Genomic DNA, 17627 nt, shown 5'->3' with positions numbered 1-17627 from the left:
CTACCTTGTCGTGTGTGGGACTATTTATGCAGAAGTGTTTTTATAAATAAGGTGTCAGCAAAAATGCATGTGTTTGGGAAGTACTGAGCGTCTGACTGTATAAATGGGACTTGGATTTTACTGCATTTTACTGTTGCTGAACAGCAAAACAACAGCAAAACTACTTTTACTTCAATTCATCAAGAACTTTCTCCTTTTTTGGATTCTTCGTTCACTGTGGAGGCACACCAGACAAATAAAGTTTTCTTCAAAAATTCATTGTAACATAGGATGAGTAACTGATAAACAAATGATCGTTTAGCGGGTGAAGTATTTCTTATCTCTTGATCAGGGGCTGATCAAGAGAGGCTGGGAAAGGCAGGACTGTTGGCAAGTACTGTAGTGACCTGAATCCACACCCTCACTATTCCTTCTAAATCTTGGAAGCAAATCTACATTACCTTGAGTGCTTCTTGAATAGTTTATTATTAGTTTCCCATGTAAAATACATAAGGTGCCTGGTTTGTACAGGGACAGAGTTCAAATATAATTATCTCATCCAAATAACAATTTCCCAGAAGTCTCATTTATAAATTATGGAAGTCATTCATGCCCTGTAGAAAAACAAGTCAAATGTTGTCCGTAACACTGGAACATTGCTGCTTTAGAAATGTCAGAATTTCTATTAAAGTTATTTTGGGTTTAAAATTTTAAACAGACATCCTGTGAGTCCAACTCTGGAGTACAAGTCATACTGACATCACAGTCTGGCTTCACACTTTAGGTCTTGGCTGTGTCATTTCTCGTCTAAAATGGCAACATTTCATCTCTACAAATACTAGTTGAGCTGTTAAAGTAGCATGTAAATTATTCTTAAAGATAGACTTTATCTTACCAAAGAAAAACCTACAATGGAAAGTGCCATTTACCTGATAATTTGGATGATGCAGGAAGTAATCCGGACATCCGGCCACAGCCATATTTTGTGTTTCTCAGATCTTTCAAACAACTTGCTCGGTTGAATCAGTTTCAACACAGGATGGACAGAGCACAACCTGTGGAGGAAGCAGAGCAGGTAAATAGAGGTTAGTGGAAAACTATAAAGGATGAAGGGGGAGGGTGGGAAGGTTTGCGAGAGGAAGGATGAAGGAAGGAGAGGAGGGTGACAGAAGGAAGTGAAGATGGAGGTTCTGAGGAGACCGATATAGCACAGAGCACTTCTTAACCCACATAGACCCACAGTAAACAACATCAACAAACAACAAGCGAGGACGAGTTGTTGGTTATAGTTTGTGGCGCAAAATAACTTAATTTGACTCCAAATCGACTTCAGATGTTACCCCTTTGTCTCAAAATTATGATTTGTACTTTACATCTGGAAAAAAAAAAGACTAAGGAAAATCAACTTCCTGGTCACTGGATTTGCACCAGTCAAATCTAGGGTAAAGTGCATGAACTGGAGCCAAAACAAACCATAATGGCTTATATTTGGATGATAAAAGAGCTGGTTTAACTTTGCACTATTGCAGCACATTAGTAGAGTAAACAGAGGTTTGCTATAAAGAAGTCATGCACCTTATGCAAGTCTCTATTATGGAGCCAGAGGACGTTTCCCTCAGAGAGTTGTCATTTTAAGTTTTCTAAATCATTTTACCGTTCTGACACCGACCCAACGGTCAATCACACCACACACCACCATACTTTGATGGTGCGGTCTTTGTAAATGAACACGGCTGTGATAGAAGTTGCACCTCGGGGGACTTTAAAGGTGTTCTTCAGCTCTATGAAGCCTCCCTCCCGGCCATCCCTGGGTCAAAATAACCACAAATTCAACAACATGGACTTTAGTCTATTTGAACTTCTTAAAGTGGGTATCCTATTAACCTCTTGGCACCGCTGCCACTGAACAAACACCTGTAAACACTGACCCAAAAATACCCGCAGGCACCTCTCCAGGTCTTAAGTTAGACCCAAGGGTATATTTGGAGCCAAGCAGCTCGGGCTCACAACTATGATGGTCTTTTATGCAGCAGTTCATGACCCCATGTTGGTATTTTAAAAATATGACCTGCCATTTTATAGACAGCTAATATTATCTTGTGTTTGCATTAGCGGTTGTGAGCGGGCTGCCCTTGCGGCTGTGGAGTGTGTATATGTGTGTGCATTTCTGCCTGTACATGGGTTTCTGTGTGCGTATATGTACTGTATGTGGATGTTTGCATATGCTGCACATGTGTGGCTGTGCGTGGGTGTGTAAAGGCTCTATTTGTAGGAGTTTTCAGGGTCTCTGAGAAGGTCTACTTGTGTTTACAGAGTTCTGTATCTTGCCATCTCTGACCAACAAGTCAGTGTACAATGATAGGACCACCCTGCCCCCAGTGGAGTCAACGAACACAGTGCACACTGACATACGGTTAAATTGCAAAATCTTCTGGCAAAGGTGATGCAAGCACAACAACAAGAGGGCACTAACTAAACCACCAAGTAAAACTACAGCATTGACTGTAAGGGCCGAATTATGCTTAAACTTTGTTTACCTGTTGTCCAACCACACCAGAGGGCCAAATTGTTAATAGCTCAGTTGGCGGAAATTGTGTAAAAAATGAAAAAAGGTATTAACTGCTTTAAGTGATTGCGGGTATTCAGAAAGTTACAAAAATTGCAGTATCCAATTTTGACTTTAGAAAGGTGTGAAAAGGACTTCTGGTGCACAGTACTGACTAGGGTTGAGTACCAGTCACATATGAACCAAATTCGGTATCCAATGGTACCTTTATTTGGTCCTTTACTTTCTCTGTAGTAACAAAAACGTGGTAAACATGGTAGACTAAAAAACAGTTCTGCTTCTCTATGCTTTTTCAATCACATATTAAGTGTTTATGTGTCTGCTTGTCTAGCAATGACACTAGGCTGTTACTTAAATAATATAGAGAAGAAAATGGAACTGACGCTGTATATATCGCAGCAAATCAGCACTGCAGTGATAGTTCTAGCTCACTAGGAAGCCAATAGAGCAGTCGATGGAGCCGCTGTGAAGCACCGTGACCAGATTCCTGTCTTCAGGGCCCTCTGCAGGGTTCCATTGCCAGCCTCAGAGCTCTGCGGCTGGCTTTGAGGCACTTCACGGCAATTTTGCCTCTTGTCTAAACCTGGGGTCCAGATGAGCTCTCAGGTACCAAAATTTGGCACCGATTGATTATCTTAAAGAGCAGCACAGTGGTACAGTGGTTAGCATTGTCGCCTCACAGCACGAGGGTTTCTGGTTCGAACCCGGGATGGGGGAGCCCCTCTGTGCAGAGTTTGCGAGTCAGCATGGGTTTTCTCTGGGTGCTCCGGCTTCCTCCCACAGTCCAAAGACATGCAGGACCCAAATAGGATAAGTGGTTACGGAGAATGAATGAATGAATGAATGAATGATTCTGATACCCTTAAAAGTTCCAAGTTTGCCATCTAGCCCTACTGACCCCTTTAGACTGTAAAGTAGAACATAAGAGTAGAGATCAAATGGAAACATCTACATGAGTGTTTAATGTGCTACAACCAAAATAATAGTCTAACTTGCTCTTAACAATTCTCTTACAAGTTGAAATGCTGGAGGCTTTCAGACACTGGCCCACAGTTGTATCATACCACAACATTTTTCTAATTTGAAGGTATAGTATGTAGAGTATGTTGGGTACTGTGTGCAAACAGTATCGCCAACAAAAAAGAAAGCCAACCCCAGATACGGTATATTTGCATTTTTCCAACACTGTAGCTGTGATTTTCCTTTTACACTGAACACCATTCAGACTATATCTTACATTGTCCACTGTGGCAGGCAGATATGTTCTTAAAATAGCCTGCCATAAGTTCTGCGTTTTCCATCTATTACAAGAAGTTATCCTGAAAACGGCGTCAGCTGATGAAATAAATATAACTGTCACTCAGAGATCTTCCTTACCAATTATTCTGTAGAACTAAAATTGAGAAGTTTTTTAATGACCTAACCATGAATGCATTCTAAACAAAGAGCTTGGCACCACGATCACTAGGACCGCTGAAAGGCCTTGCTTGTTATGAGTGTGTGTGTGTGTGTGTGTGTGTGTGTGTGTGTGTGTTTTTGTGTCAATCCATGTGTGTGGCCCGGCCGGCTGGCATGCAAGGACAACTCGTCATTTACACATTATTTACAGACACACAGTTTACAACAAAAACAAAACAAATTAACATCAGCCTAAACTCTCGGAGCAGCCCCTCATTAGGCGCCACACACTGGCTGAGTAGCTGTGGCTGAAGTGTATGTTTATTATATGTCAGGAGTCAGGAGGTTGTGCAAGAGGGACAGCAGCAGATTTCAACTACATTAGAAGCTCAACGAAAAGGCTGTGCCTCACTAAAGCTTAAGGGAATACTTCACCAACCAAAAAAGTCATTTGTCAGTTCTAGGCCTGTCATGTGCTGAATCCTGAAAGAAAACTTTGGTTGTTTTGATGTAGTTTTGCTGTTGTTAAACGCGGACCCCTATGGCATCGATGCATTCATAATGTTTGCCGTTTTTGGATTCTTCGTTCACTGTGGAAGCATGTGAGAAAAACTAAGTTTTCTTCCTTAGTTCAATAAAATATGGGGTGAGTTACCGATATAAAAATGATTATCTGAGGGGTACAGCATTCCTTTAAGTCTATCAAAACTGCCTCTTACATGTTACAAGGATTAAATAGTAAACATTACATACCACTGAATTCAGTACATGGCCTTTCACATCGCTGGTTTAAATTCTGCTTCATGTGTGCGTGATAAAACATGGGAAAAAAGCTCAGGCGTTCCATGTAGCATTAAAATACCTCTCAACCCAAGTTTCAAAGTGCTCATACGTGCCATGGTGACTCTCAGTGACTGATATATTGACCAAACACACTTGCACCTATGCTTAATTGCTCCCTGACACAATCAAAGCCATTCCAGTGCAGGGATTAGACCCTCTCAGAGCCCTTTGATTCGATTCCTTCCACTTGAACAGTGTACTAAAACCTAACCATCTCTGACCTTGACAGTGCAATTATCCGGACAGTGTCGCTGCACTAGAAAGGGGGACTTTGGGGTACGGGCGGCTGTACCCAGCAGTGAGGTGACTGCATCTGGATTAATTAAAGTGATTTTTGCTCAGACTTGCATGAGGGAGAATGTTAGCTCCTGGACTTCAAACGCAAGGGCCTTAATAACGCCTATCATGAATCATAAATCCTTTCCAGTGCTATCCAGGGTGAGACTTTACAGCTGATACATGACACTGTAATGAAGGTGCTCTGCTCTGAGGTTTCCAGCTGATGTTGTAGGAAATATTTAGTGTGTGACTTACATTACTTTAAAAAGGTCCACACTGGCAGTTTTACCAACATTACCTACAACTCTATTTATCTTTCTAAGTTAGGAAACTGAATCTGAGCAATGATCATTAAGAAAACACGATCTTTAGGACTTCAACTAATGATTAATTTCATTATCAATTGATCTGCCCATTATTTTCTTGAGTAATCATTCATTTTTTGTCAATAAAATGTCAGAACGTAGTGAAACAGGCCTAGTGTAATTTCCCAAAGCCCAGGGTGACATGTTCAAATGGTGTCTTATCCAACCAACTGTCAAAAAAATCCAAACCTATTCAGTTAATTATCATAAATGACACTGACATAATTACCATGACGGAGTAGCAAAGTCCTTCTGCTGCTAAGATCATAGAAGATCACTCAGAAAGATTTATGCTTTACAAAACAGTCAGCTGCAATGTGACATATGTGTGATTTGTATTTATTGAGACAGAACATGCAACGTTATACGACATCACCCTTGAACCAAAAAGCCATACACATATGGACCGTTTCTTAGTTAGGGCTTTCCTGTACACTTAAACACTTTGACCACTGACAGTTACACACCATATTGGATGTTACAACATATAAATGATGAATCATAACTAAACTTACCTTTGAAAACAGTAATAGCCTCTGACCGCTCTGTAACTACACACAACAAACGCAACACTAAGTGGAACAGTGTCGCTGCTCTTGAACACCTATTGGTGGGCCAGCATGCTTAGTCAGTCTAGCAGTTAATGTGCTGATATGTGCTTGCGTCTCAAGGGTCCAGCTTTAACATCCCAACGTGATAAGCCCCGCAGAGAAGCCAAAGGCAAGGCCTGGGATCACCAGAACCCTGGGCTATTTAAAGTAAAGCCTAATTGAAACAGTATAAACATTTCCCTGAACAGTTCTCCTCTTTTACGTGGTGGTGGATCAGTGGCTGACCAGCTCACCAGACCAAAGATGGATGTTAAGAGGACTTTGTAGGACTGTGTGTCTGTTTGCAACCAACACCATGAGACTAAATCTGGCACACAATGCACATGTTCTGAGCCAAAAAGGGATAAGGGATTGCAAAAGCAAAAACAAACTTTCAGACACACTTTTGTGAGAACATTTCTTTCCAAATGATAAACATACATTCAGAATCGTGTATATCAACTCTCATTATGGTTTTAAATAGAGTCATTACTTATTTAGGCCACAACTTCCTCCCATATTAAATAACAGGTTATTAGGTTTTTCCCTTCCTTAAGCAGTTCCAAGGAGTCCAATAAAAATACCTCGAGTGGGAAATGGAAATATTAAACTTTTAACCTCTCAAACTGTATGTAGGCCAAACCTGAAATAAATGACTGTCTTGTGAGCTGCACTGCCAAACATGAGTTGTAAACTAAGAAGTCGGTTTGATTTTTTTTTAACCTGTCTGGCTGCCTGTTGGTCTGGTTTGTCTGTCTTAACTGTCAACTTGTCTGTCTGTTTGGTTGGTATTTCTGCATTTCTGTCCGTCTTCCTGCTTGGCTTTCTGTCAGTATGTTTGCTGTCTAGGCATGGTTTACCTGCCAACCAGCCTCTGTGCATTTCTGGGAGGCGTTCACTGCTCCCATGTGGTATATTCCCGTCCTTTCCTAATTGGAAATACATTCTAAATAGTGGGGGTTATTTATAGCGAGGCATCAAGAAACATACTGGAGCATAAACTTGTGTAGTCTACAAGTGAGTCTGCTTTAAGTCAGACGCAGGTTGCGAAAGCATATTTATTTAAATGGTAGGAAATAACTTCTCCAACTTTAAAACTTCTTCCAACATTTAGTGTTACTGAATAAAATCAAATAGATGCCATGTGGCTTGGATCATGTGTAAAGTCATGATAGCCATTCTGCTGTTGCCAAAGCTAGTATTTCTTTGGAACAACAGATACGCTGTACTACAGTGTCTGTATTGTGTAACTTGTTGGAACCAAAAACTGCAGTTCCTAAAATGGCCACTTGAGGCTGACTCCAAAAGCAAGTCAATCCCAATAGACCCTTATGTTAAAATGCTGAACTTTACAGCAGAAATATACATGTTTACAGCCTAGCACAAAACATGGTTTTGATCTCTAGAACTAATTTCAACATTCATGACAACTGTACAGGTGGCGTACAGTGGTTCTCAACTGGTGGGTCGCAATCAAAAAGTGGGTCATGGATCCATTCTGCATAGACCACTAGTGACTCGCAAATGTGTCAAATTTGTAATAAAAACACTTTATTTTTGAGTGAATTTCGGGCACAAAGCTTTTACTTTCAAGTGCCATTTCCTGCTGTAGAGTGAGTGACTAATGGACACCTACTTGACAGGGACAGCAAACTAGCTCAAACACTGTGGCCAAACACCAGTATGATGCTGAATGTATTTAAACATGTGGACCTTGAACCTTGAACGACTAAGGAGAAATTGGGACCCCATGGCTGGACAAGACCAGGCATTCATTGTCAAACAGACAATTCAACGGAAATATTTCTTCTTTCATAAAACATATCAGACTTGCAACTGAATGATCAAGCACAAAGTCCTTCTGGTTACATTTGGATTTAATAAAATCTCTTTCAACCACAAACCAAACTCCAACTGTGCTCAATGGCAGCATCTGTACAGCTCAGCTGTGCAGCTGTGTCAACTACGCTCCCTGTGTATATAATTGTAAAATGTGTTCATCCCAGTCAACTTGACTTCAGCTGATTGGACTGGACACAGCTTAACACAGGGCTGTTCAGCTCTGCTCAGTCATCTTTGGAATGTAGAGAGCACATTCTTTCCATATAGGGTACTCGGTGAAAAAAAACGTGTGCAATATAACGAACCCCGACCTCACAAAATGGCACGCATTGATTTGTGAGCCAGCAAGGGACAGGGTGGAGGGTGTTGAAAGAAAGTGAGGAACATAAGGCAGAAATTGTGAGTGTGTGCACATGCACACATAACACAAACAAAACACACACTGATTGTAAGCTTCCTACTTAGGTATCCTAAGGTCAAAAGGGCACTTTTTTATGCTTCTAGGGGTCAGGTCATGTCTAGGTACAAAGTGTTTTATCTCCTACACCCTGCTCCTGCAGGATTTCCGACCATTACAAACCGCTCCTGCAGATGCACCATCCCACGGGCTCCTGTAGGGAGTCTGATCATTCCCTGATCACTTGTGTTCTATTAAAAATCTGTCTGCCTGATCTCACAGGAAAAAACTGTGTAAACCATATGGACTATGTTATGAGAAATGCTAACACAGATGCTCAGCTGTTTCATAAGCCATGTTTATAAGCTGTAATCTAAAAACAATGTCATTAGAAGTAAAGAGTGAAGCTCCAGCTTGAGGCACAGTGAGGGAAAAGTGAACAGAACATTTTGTATCGTGCCTGGTTCTTATGTTATTTGCTTAGTGCATCTGATTTCCTGGAAGGTTGCATATGGTTTCCTGGAAGGCTGTGCATATACATACAAGGTTAAGCCCTATAATAAACAGCCTCTCATATTTTCATATATGAAATTTCATCCTGTGGTAACGATGCTGACTGCACAAGAATAAATACGTCCCACGCCCGCCACATTTGTGTTGGGTCCCTGTGTGATCTGTGGAATCCCACAGCAGCTCAGGGCATCACTGAGACAGACAGTGCAGCTGGAACAAGCCCGACATCACTTATCTTCAAATGGAAGTGTCAAAGGCCCCGAGAGAGCCACTGCTGTGCCCAGGGGGAGCAGAGAGTGTACGAGCACGTCTTCAACTATGATTTAAAGTGGATCTAAACTGTCTGGGTCATAATTCTTTTAATAGTTTCTCTTGGCAGTAAAGCAACAAAACGTTAGGTTACCCTCCCCTTCTATTAATAAATGTCCTACAATCCAACTCAAAGAGGTTCCATAAATCTTTGTGTGTTCAGACGGGTGAGAAAAGTAGCAGGTTAAGAAAAGTTTTCAGCAGTAAGAAGGATTAAATCAAAATAAGAACATACTGTTTAATTAAAAAGTAGCACTACTTGAAAAAGAGAAAAGTGTATTGATTAAAAAGGGGCTGGGGTAAATATATCTCAATTTAGCAGATAGCTATTAATCTGGCAGCTGGTGCTTATGACTCTATGCAACTCTAGCTATAAATCTGATACATTTTTAGTCACACATCCATAGCCAGTTGAGAGCAGCCCATCCTATCATCTCAACAGACCAATCACAGGTGAAATGAGTCGTGAAGGATGATACAGGATAGCCGGGTGACAAAGCAGAAGCTCCTCATCTTGCACTAGTTGTCTCGTTTGTAAAGACAAATACTTATAACTGCTTTAAACAATATTTTTACGTCAAAATGGGTTAAATCATTCTATGTAATGTGACAAGAGTCCCTTGCGGTGACAAACACCCAGAGAATTATCCACTGATTCTGCACTTTCCCTCAGCTCTCTGGAGCTTTTTAGCATCTATCAGCTAAAAGGTTGGTAAAACAGCCTTAAGGCAACTTGACTGTTTTGATCCACTCCCACCGCTACAGGTCCCTGGCACTGGTCACACCCCTTTCTCAAGTACCACACCCGGCAAACTCACCCAAGCCTCCCATCCCCCTGATTCCCACTGTTAACCCATGCTGCACTGTAAATGCACCAGCTACCTCCCTCTCCTCCGAACCCTCGCCCAGCCTCAGCCTCAGCCCTCCCCCTATCCAACCCCTACCCTTATCCTGCACTGCTCCAGTCCAGAACATAAACAGCGTCTTAATTCAAGAAATGGCACGGATCCAACTTGGTGTCTGGGGACCTGTGGAGAGCCCATTGAAGTGAATGTACTGACCGTAACCCAACCCCTAGAGAGGGGAGGTCAATTATTCTACTGTATATGTTTAAACTAACCAGACGCCTTAAGTGAGAATATTTAGCCAGACACTGTGAGTTATCAAAGCTCTCTATGGTGGGGCGACCTATAGAAACGTGCTGTATGTGAGACAGGGAGTGGTGTGGGTGGAAAGATAAGTTGCCGGCTCTACTATATTTTGTTGCTGTGGGCTGGAGATTCCCCCTGTGATTCCCACCAGCCTTTAGCTCTGCAGGCAACCATTAAAAAGTGTGTGTTTTTATACGTGCAACTGGCAAATCATTTTGAGCTTGGACATGAAAATAGTCTTGTCAAGTCATTAAATTACACCGAAGAAAAGCTGGACAGAATTAGATCTCACTGGAGTTTAAAAACACTCGGACCATTAGAATTTACTGCAGGCACTGTATGGTATTACCCTGCAAACAACACTGACCACAGATCAAAACTTTTAGTATTCCAAGTAACTCTCCAATAATTCCACGTATGAACTTTCAAGCTTCTCAAATGAGGTTGCCAGAGTATAGGAGTGTGTGTGGTTGTGTGTGTGGGCTGGCTGTTGTTTCTGCAGCAATGCAACACAGAAAGACGGGAGAGAGAGTCGAACAGAGCATCTCTGTCTTCTGTTTTAATCAGCAGATTAGATGGTAGTCACTCCTCACTGGATGTGCTTGTTGCACATGTTGATTAGTCATTAATTGGCAGCTTTCATTATTTGAGAGCAGCAGCGTAAAGTGGGGCTATAAGAGAGGGCCTGATGTCATGCCGGGGGAGGCTGAATAGCACCAGTCTATGAGAGAAAGGCCTTTTGGAAACATGGACAGTGCCTAATTGGATGAGGATTTCATTGGGCTGCTTGGGAGAACCGCTCTTATGCAATGGCATAGATGAATGGACGGAGCTTAGGAGCAATTGTGCTTGTGCACAAGTTGGCTGTAATGGTGGCCCCAGAGGGCTGCGTTAGATGGATTCACCGTCTCATGACGCCATCTTTACTACACCTGTTGGTAGCACATAATCTCTTTAAATGACTGATACTGTAAAATACACACAACAGTCGCATTAGTAGAGGAAATAAAGCTGTGTTGTGGCTGGTGCTGCCAATTATATTTAAATCAATTAATCCTTGCGGTCATTTTTCAAACACAAATGTCAAACATTTACTGGTTCCAGCTTCTTAAATGTGAGAATTTGCTGCCTTTCTTTGTCATTTATGACAGTGAATGAAACGTCTTTGGGTTTTTGACTCTTGGTTAGACCAAAGAAGCAAACTGAAGATGTCACTTTGGGTTCTGGGAAATTGTGTTAAGCATTTTTAACATTTTATAGACTAAATGACTGATTAAATAATCATGGAAATAATAAACAGATTAGTTGATATTGAAAATAATCGGTAGCTGCAGCCCTAGGTCTGGGTTGGCATCATTATCATGTACAACCAAAGAAAAACTGAAACCCCAAACAAAACTGACCTTGTTGGTAAAACATATAACTGGTATCAGAAAAGGGCTGGAGTTATATGTGGCCATTTGGGGGTAAAGGGGAACAGGATTTACTCTTAGGAATGCTAACAAACTTTGCTGGCTGGAAAAAAATCATATTAAGAAGGACTTAATGAAAGTCCTATACCTAAGTACCAAAGTACACCACTCTAAGCCCTGATCGCTTCTAAGTCTGAGTATAATACTAGCAAACCAGAGGGTAGAAAATGCAATTATGTACGACAAAATACATGCATACAGGGTCATAAGTGCTATTCAGAGCATGAGAGGGAATCAGAGTGAGGTTCAGGACAGTGCTATAATTCAAGAACAGATAAATGCCTGTATTGTTCTGAGGTTTCACACTGGGAATTATTTCTAGGGGAGAAAAAGGCCTTTTTGTTTTTAATCGTATGTTACATCTACCAAAGCCAACTAACCATGGTTTGTTTTGATTCTGCATTGCAGATTTCAGCTGGTACAGTGAGACACAGATCAACAGAAAGACACAGACAGAGGTATCGACAGTGAAACTAGGAGAGCGAGGCTAGCTAAAAAAAGAGGGGGGCAGACAATGGGGTAGACAGATGGACAAAGAGACAAAGATAAACTGAGAGACGACAGACATGTACAGATAAAAGCAAGAGAACATGACAGCGGGGGTTAAAAATGGTGTAGGATATATATGTGTTAAAGAGCTCATTTTTTCTGACACAACTCAATGCATCCACACCACATTACCTGTGCCCACCCGAGCATGTGGCCCCGTCAGGTGTTCAGTTACCTACAGAATAAAGGCAACATTCTTGCCTCTCACGCAGGCTTGGGTTTCAGCCACATTTGGACCAACACCAGACAGTGAGAAACCCAATCCACTGTACACTTTGGTGGTTAGACAAGCAAGCATTGCATCACCTTTGGTCACAAGTGGAGAGCGGAGAGAATCGGGACTGTACAGGTCCATATTTACAGTATGGAGGAGGAAGAATAATACCACAAAGTTTTTCCTCTGGCAAGTGTCTAGGTTCTTAGAAATGCCTCGTTCCAAAGCAGAACATGATTACTCAGCAGTTATACTTGAGATACCAAGTATATAAAACATTAATTGGGCTGTAATGTCAACAATAAGTGGTCACATGGGTCTTAAGGACTGTTAACTTGTGGTTAAGTACAATTTAAAATACCTAAATGCAAAAGTTTGTAGCATGCTTTAAGGCCAATTATGTGGGAACCCAATGTAGAACTTTTTAACAGAGGCAAGAAGGACATCTAGGAATAATGCCTGATTATGCAAGAGTACAAACTTAACCTTTAGCCAAAAACAAATATCAGTTTCTAACATCCCCGGATTACTTTTTGACCACTGACAGCCCAGCTGAGCCTTTTGGTACAGATGGTGAATTTGCTCTGCTTTTAGATCCAGGCAGTCAGTCGACTGACATGAACTGTGCTGTGGTCCCCCAGCAGGCTTGGGTTAATGGTGTCATGACATCAGGGAGGGGGTATTAACAGTGTATAAGCCTAGACTAACCAGTGCTGAATGACTGCTGGCTGACGCAAGACCCAATGGAATGCTGCCTGGAGCACGACCACAAGCTCTTATACCACCAATACTAGCTAATAGGATATCTCTGCCACTTTTCCCCACGGATGGCAGCTGAAACTATATGCATACAAGCAAGAGCACAAGGAGGGGGTATCCGACCTTATGTGCATTTGCATTTCAAGAAAAGTGCTTACGTTTAAAATGAGGCTCCGGTTTTGGTTATGCAAGAAATCTCTGGGGCGATCACTGCCAAGCACACAGTATTTCAATCAAAAACCAACGGAGCATGAGCAGCACAACCAACAGCGTTTTTAGACTCTCAGGAGTTTCTCGAAAGAGGTAACACACAGGTCTGAATCCTAGAGCAAGTTGAGTATAGCTTATTGTGAGTATAATTATGTGCAATATGTGCAGTCAGCAGCCTTTTGGCAGCCTGTAGTCTCGCAGAGTTCATGCCCCGTCATGCCTGTGCTTACTGAGCATGGACTTGAAATAGCAGGACTGGTGCTGAGGGGGTGAAAGAAACCGCAGCTAGAGCGGTTGCCATGTGCACAGAGATGTGACCACAACATAATTAAATGAAAGAAAGCAGGAAATAATGGGCAGGGGCAAGGAAAAGAGAAATCCTCTTTGGCTATGAATGGGAGAGTGTCAAAAAAATGACATGCTTGAAAAGACACAACCATAGCATGTTTCAGACTGTATGTAGCAGCAGCAGCAGCAACAGCCACGTGATCAGACTACTTCATATTCAACCACACTTGAGAGGTTAACATGCAGAGGGCTCTGCATGTGTGCAGTATCTAAGTGCTCCAGTGTGGGTTGCCAAGTTGAGTGAAATATCAGTGGTTGGCCAGATCATGTGTTTCACTTCAGTGACTCCAGAAAGGTTGCTGACTGGGCTTCGCTTGTATTAATTTTGAAGGTATGTCAAGGTTTCATGTAAGACATACTAATAGCCTATATATAGGGTTTAATTAATCCAGTATTAAAGTGCTGAATGACTACATGTACTCAAAACCGCCAAACACGATATCAACACATGCTTACAGCTTGGATAATACACTGACATTATATCATGGTATGAAACTAGACATAGATTTAGGTGGTAATATTGTAAGTGTCTTTTCCCGGTTACAATTAAGTGTCATCAATGGTCAACCCTACAATATCATCACAATATCGAGGTATTACTTCCAAAGTATTGTGAAATTTGATCTTCTCCATATCGCCTAGCCCTATGGAAATTGATGACCATCATTTCTGCTTGTGGAACCCACATGTTTGAACCCTCCAGACAGACTGATACCTTTGGATTTCGACAAGTTTTTCCCTTGAAAAGGTGCACTGATAGAACAGATTTTGGATGCATTACCTACAAAATCTTCCCAAGTGCATCAGTCCCTACGTGCCTCCTTCCAGTCTAGCTCCACATTCCCAGTGAGAGTCCTGATCTGCATTCAAAACACACAGGCCAACGTCGATAGTTCCCAGAAACAGAATCATAAATTTGGGTGGTTATGCAACTTTCTGCAGAGACCACATGCAGCCAATAAAGGAATTGATTTGGAAGAGAGCCCAAATGACAGAGCAGATTAGACTATCTATGAGGAGTTGCTTTGTCAAGACCTTTACACATAAAGCTAGATTAGATAATGATCAGGCGCTCTCCCACTCACATAGCCTTTCCATCAGAATTACCATCATTAAACAGAGTTTCTCAAAGTATAACTGAGAGAAAACACTATTATTGACTTGATATATAAGTTGCAGCTGGCTTTAAAAGTCAAAATGAAACAACAGAGGAGGGGTACACCTTCAGTTACAGTCTGCATTTACTGGATTTCTTGAAAGCTTGAAGGTCAAGGAGTAGGCCAAGGATTCATAAAGACTTCTTATATCAAGCAAACCCACATCATGGAGGCCAATTTGATAAGACTTCCCAACACACTCCCTCTGGGAGCGTTCTCGCTGTTATATTGATTCAGTCCTCCAGACCTGCTTAACAAGTGCACTGGTAACACTTTTTACAGTCAACTCAGTAATTAAAAACTCCTTCCTCATGCTGCATTAAGATGTGGTGCCTCCAAAACTGATTCAACTCACTTTACTGGGGGACCCCCTGGAAGCCACCCAAGGACCACATAGAGGACCCCGGAGCCCACTTTGGGAAACCGCTGCAGTAGGGCTAAATGGGAAAACGCCTCTTTCTCACCCCTCCCCACCCCCAAAGCAAATGCTGCCAAAAGGATAAGGCGAGACTGGCGAAACTCTCACAGAACTGAGTTGGGGTTGGGGGGTGTGGGGGGGTCAACGCGAGGAGCTGGAGTCCTACTGGATAGAAAGTAGGCTATGGGCCACTGTAGACTGCTGTTACGCAATCGTAAACAAGGCAGGCTGTTGGGATCAAAATACTGTTCCCCGAGAGACAGGCTAACACAGCAAAGGTTGGGAAAGGTGCAGAAAAGTGCACGAGATCGGTGCGCGCACGAACGCCGAAACAGTCCACGGTGGAAGCTTTCCACTAGTGGGGATACAGTAAAGTGAACACAGTTACATGCAACAGCCCGACCCGATGAATAAACTTGTTTTCAAACTTCAATGACTGCTGCTGGTGTCACACAGGAAGGCATGGACTCTGGTCCCGCTACGTGGTTACGCGCAGCGGCGCACATGTGTTCCGACCCGCAAAACACTGCGTGTCATCACAACAGCACATTAAACTTTTATTACACGCGCTCACAGCCCCACTCTCCACGGACTTTCTTTAACCCCCACGAGGAGCACGAGAACAGTGTCTTGTTCGGGTAACATGCACTCACCTTACAGCTGGATCACAGTTGAGGCAGGCTACGACCCGCAGAGACAAACACGGAGAGTGGCAGTCAGGAGATGAAGGGACACTCGGCGGCGTTGGATCAGGCCACGGTGGTCAACATTCCCGGACTGGACAGATAGACAGAGGCAAGAAGAAGAAGAGAAGGAGGAGAAGGAGGAGGAGGAGGCGAAAACAGTGGCCGCAAAGACTGCAGGCAGCTCATCTCATGCGGCCGGGGAGGACACACACACACACACACACACACTTACACGTACGCGCACACAAACACGCACACACATACACCACACGCTCGCAAACAACTCCTCCCCCCTCCGAATAGACCACGCCCATAACTGAGGGTGATTAATGCGGCGTTCACGTCTTATGGGAATAAGGGCGTGTTCAGAGGATTCCGCTGTTTTTTTTGAAGGGCTGCATCACTGAGTTCAATGGGTGCTGTTTAGAAAACACACACAGGCTCTGTGCCTTTATTTTACAGTGAAACAAGGAGAAAATGTGTGTCTAAACATACAATATTTTTACCAGCTCACATGTTCAAGTTGTTTAGTTTTTTGAAGAACTCATTTAACATCGTTTTCAGAGTGGCTCATTAGCAAATGGTTTCTCTTTTCTCGTCAACCTTGTATCAACCCATCTGTATAGAAAACAAACTTAAAGGGATACTACACCTATAAAATAATAATTCATATATCAGTTAGTCATGCTGTGTTACACTGAATCCATGAAGGAAACTGTTTTTATTCATCTATTTTTTTCGCATGTCTCCACGGCAAACATTCATTTATGGCTTGACAGCCAAACTATGGTAAATCACCCATTAACAAGCTTTCATACAACTCCTGCAGCTTAATCAAAGTCTTATCTATTCAGTCATTTGTTCAATACTTCTCAAACACATGCATTTTCCCTAAAATATTAGTTTGTAAAACTGAACCGAAAGTCAAATTATCTACATTCTAAGGTGTTTCTTAGTGAAAATGCATTTGTTTGCACATATGACTGGATAAAGAGACTTGGATGTTACTGCATGAGTTGTGTTAAGAGTTTGTAAATGGATGCATTGATTTTGCTGCTGTTAAATGTGGTCCCCAATAAATCGTTAAATCAATATGTTCCGTTTTCCATGGAGGCATATGAGAAACGTTTTCGTCACAGAATTCACAGTGACAGGGCATAACCAACTGATATATATACAAATGGCCATTTTATGGGTGAAGTGTTCCTTTAAGAGAGACAGAGGCAGTTGCTCAATAGCAAATGACTTCTTCCCGACTTTTCTATTAAAACAGGTTGTTGCATCACCTCATTTGTACAGACAGCAAACTTAAAGGAATACTTCACATACAAAATAACCATTCGTATATCAGTAAGTCATGCTGTGTTACCTTGAATTCATGTAGTAAACAGTTTTTTTATTTTCGTATGCCTCCAAGGAAAACATGGATTTATGGCTTAATGCGGGCCACATTCAACAACAACAAAACTATGTCAAAACACCCATCAATAAGCTTTCATACAACTCATGCGGTGTAATGCAGGTCTCATTTATCCAGTCATTCGCTCAGTACTTCCTAAACACATGCATTTTCGCCAAAACC

The 17627-nt window shown here is 42.1% G+C and overlaps 1 protein-coding gene across 2 annotated transcripts in view; it reads right to left on the bottom strand.

Moving 5' to 3' along the window:
• Window positions 1-16292, bottom strand: part of grb10b (growth factor receptor-bound protein 10b) — a 79881-nt gene extending 63589 nt beyond the window's left edge. The window contains exons 1-2 of one of the 2 annotated variants that reach the window (XM_033640616.2): window positions 16013-16292; window positions 909-1034 (exon numbers count right to left, since the gene is read on the bottom strand). In XM_033640616.2, coding sequence (XP_033496507.1) covers window positions 909-959 — 51 coding nt within the window. In that variant the 5' untranslated portion in view covers window positions 960-1034; window positions 16013-16292. The remainder of the gene's footprint in view (window positions 1-908; window positions 1035-16012) is intronic. The other variant, XM_033640614.2, reaches the window with a different exon arrangement.
• Window positions 16293-17627: the final 1335 nt, after the last annotated feature.

This window comes from Epinephelus lanceolatus, chromosome 10 (genome assembly GCF_041903045.1).
Source record: "Epinephelus lanceolatus isolate andai-2023 chromosome 10, ASM4190304v1, whole genome shotgun sequence".
Lineage (NCBI taxonomy): Eukaryota > Metazoa > Chordata > Actinopteri > Perciformes > Serranidae > Epinephelus > Epinephelus lanceolatus.
The sequence above is the reverse complement of the archived record's forward strand: the minus strand, read 5'-3'. Positions and strand labels throughout refer to the sequence as shown.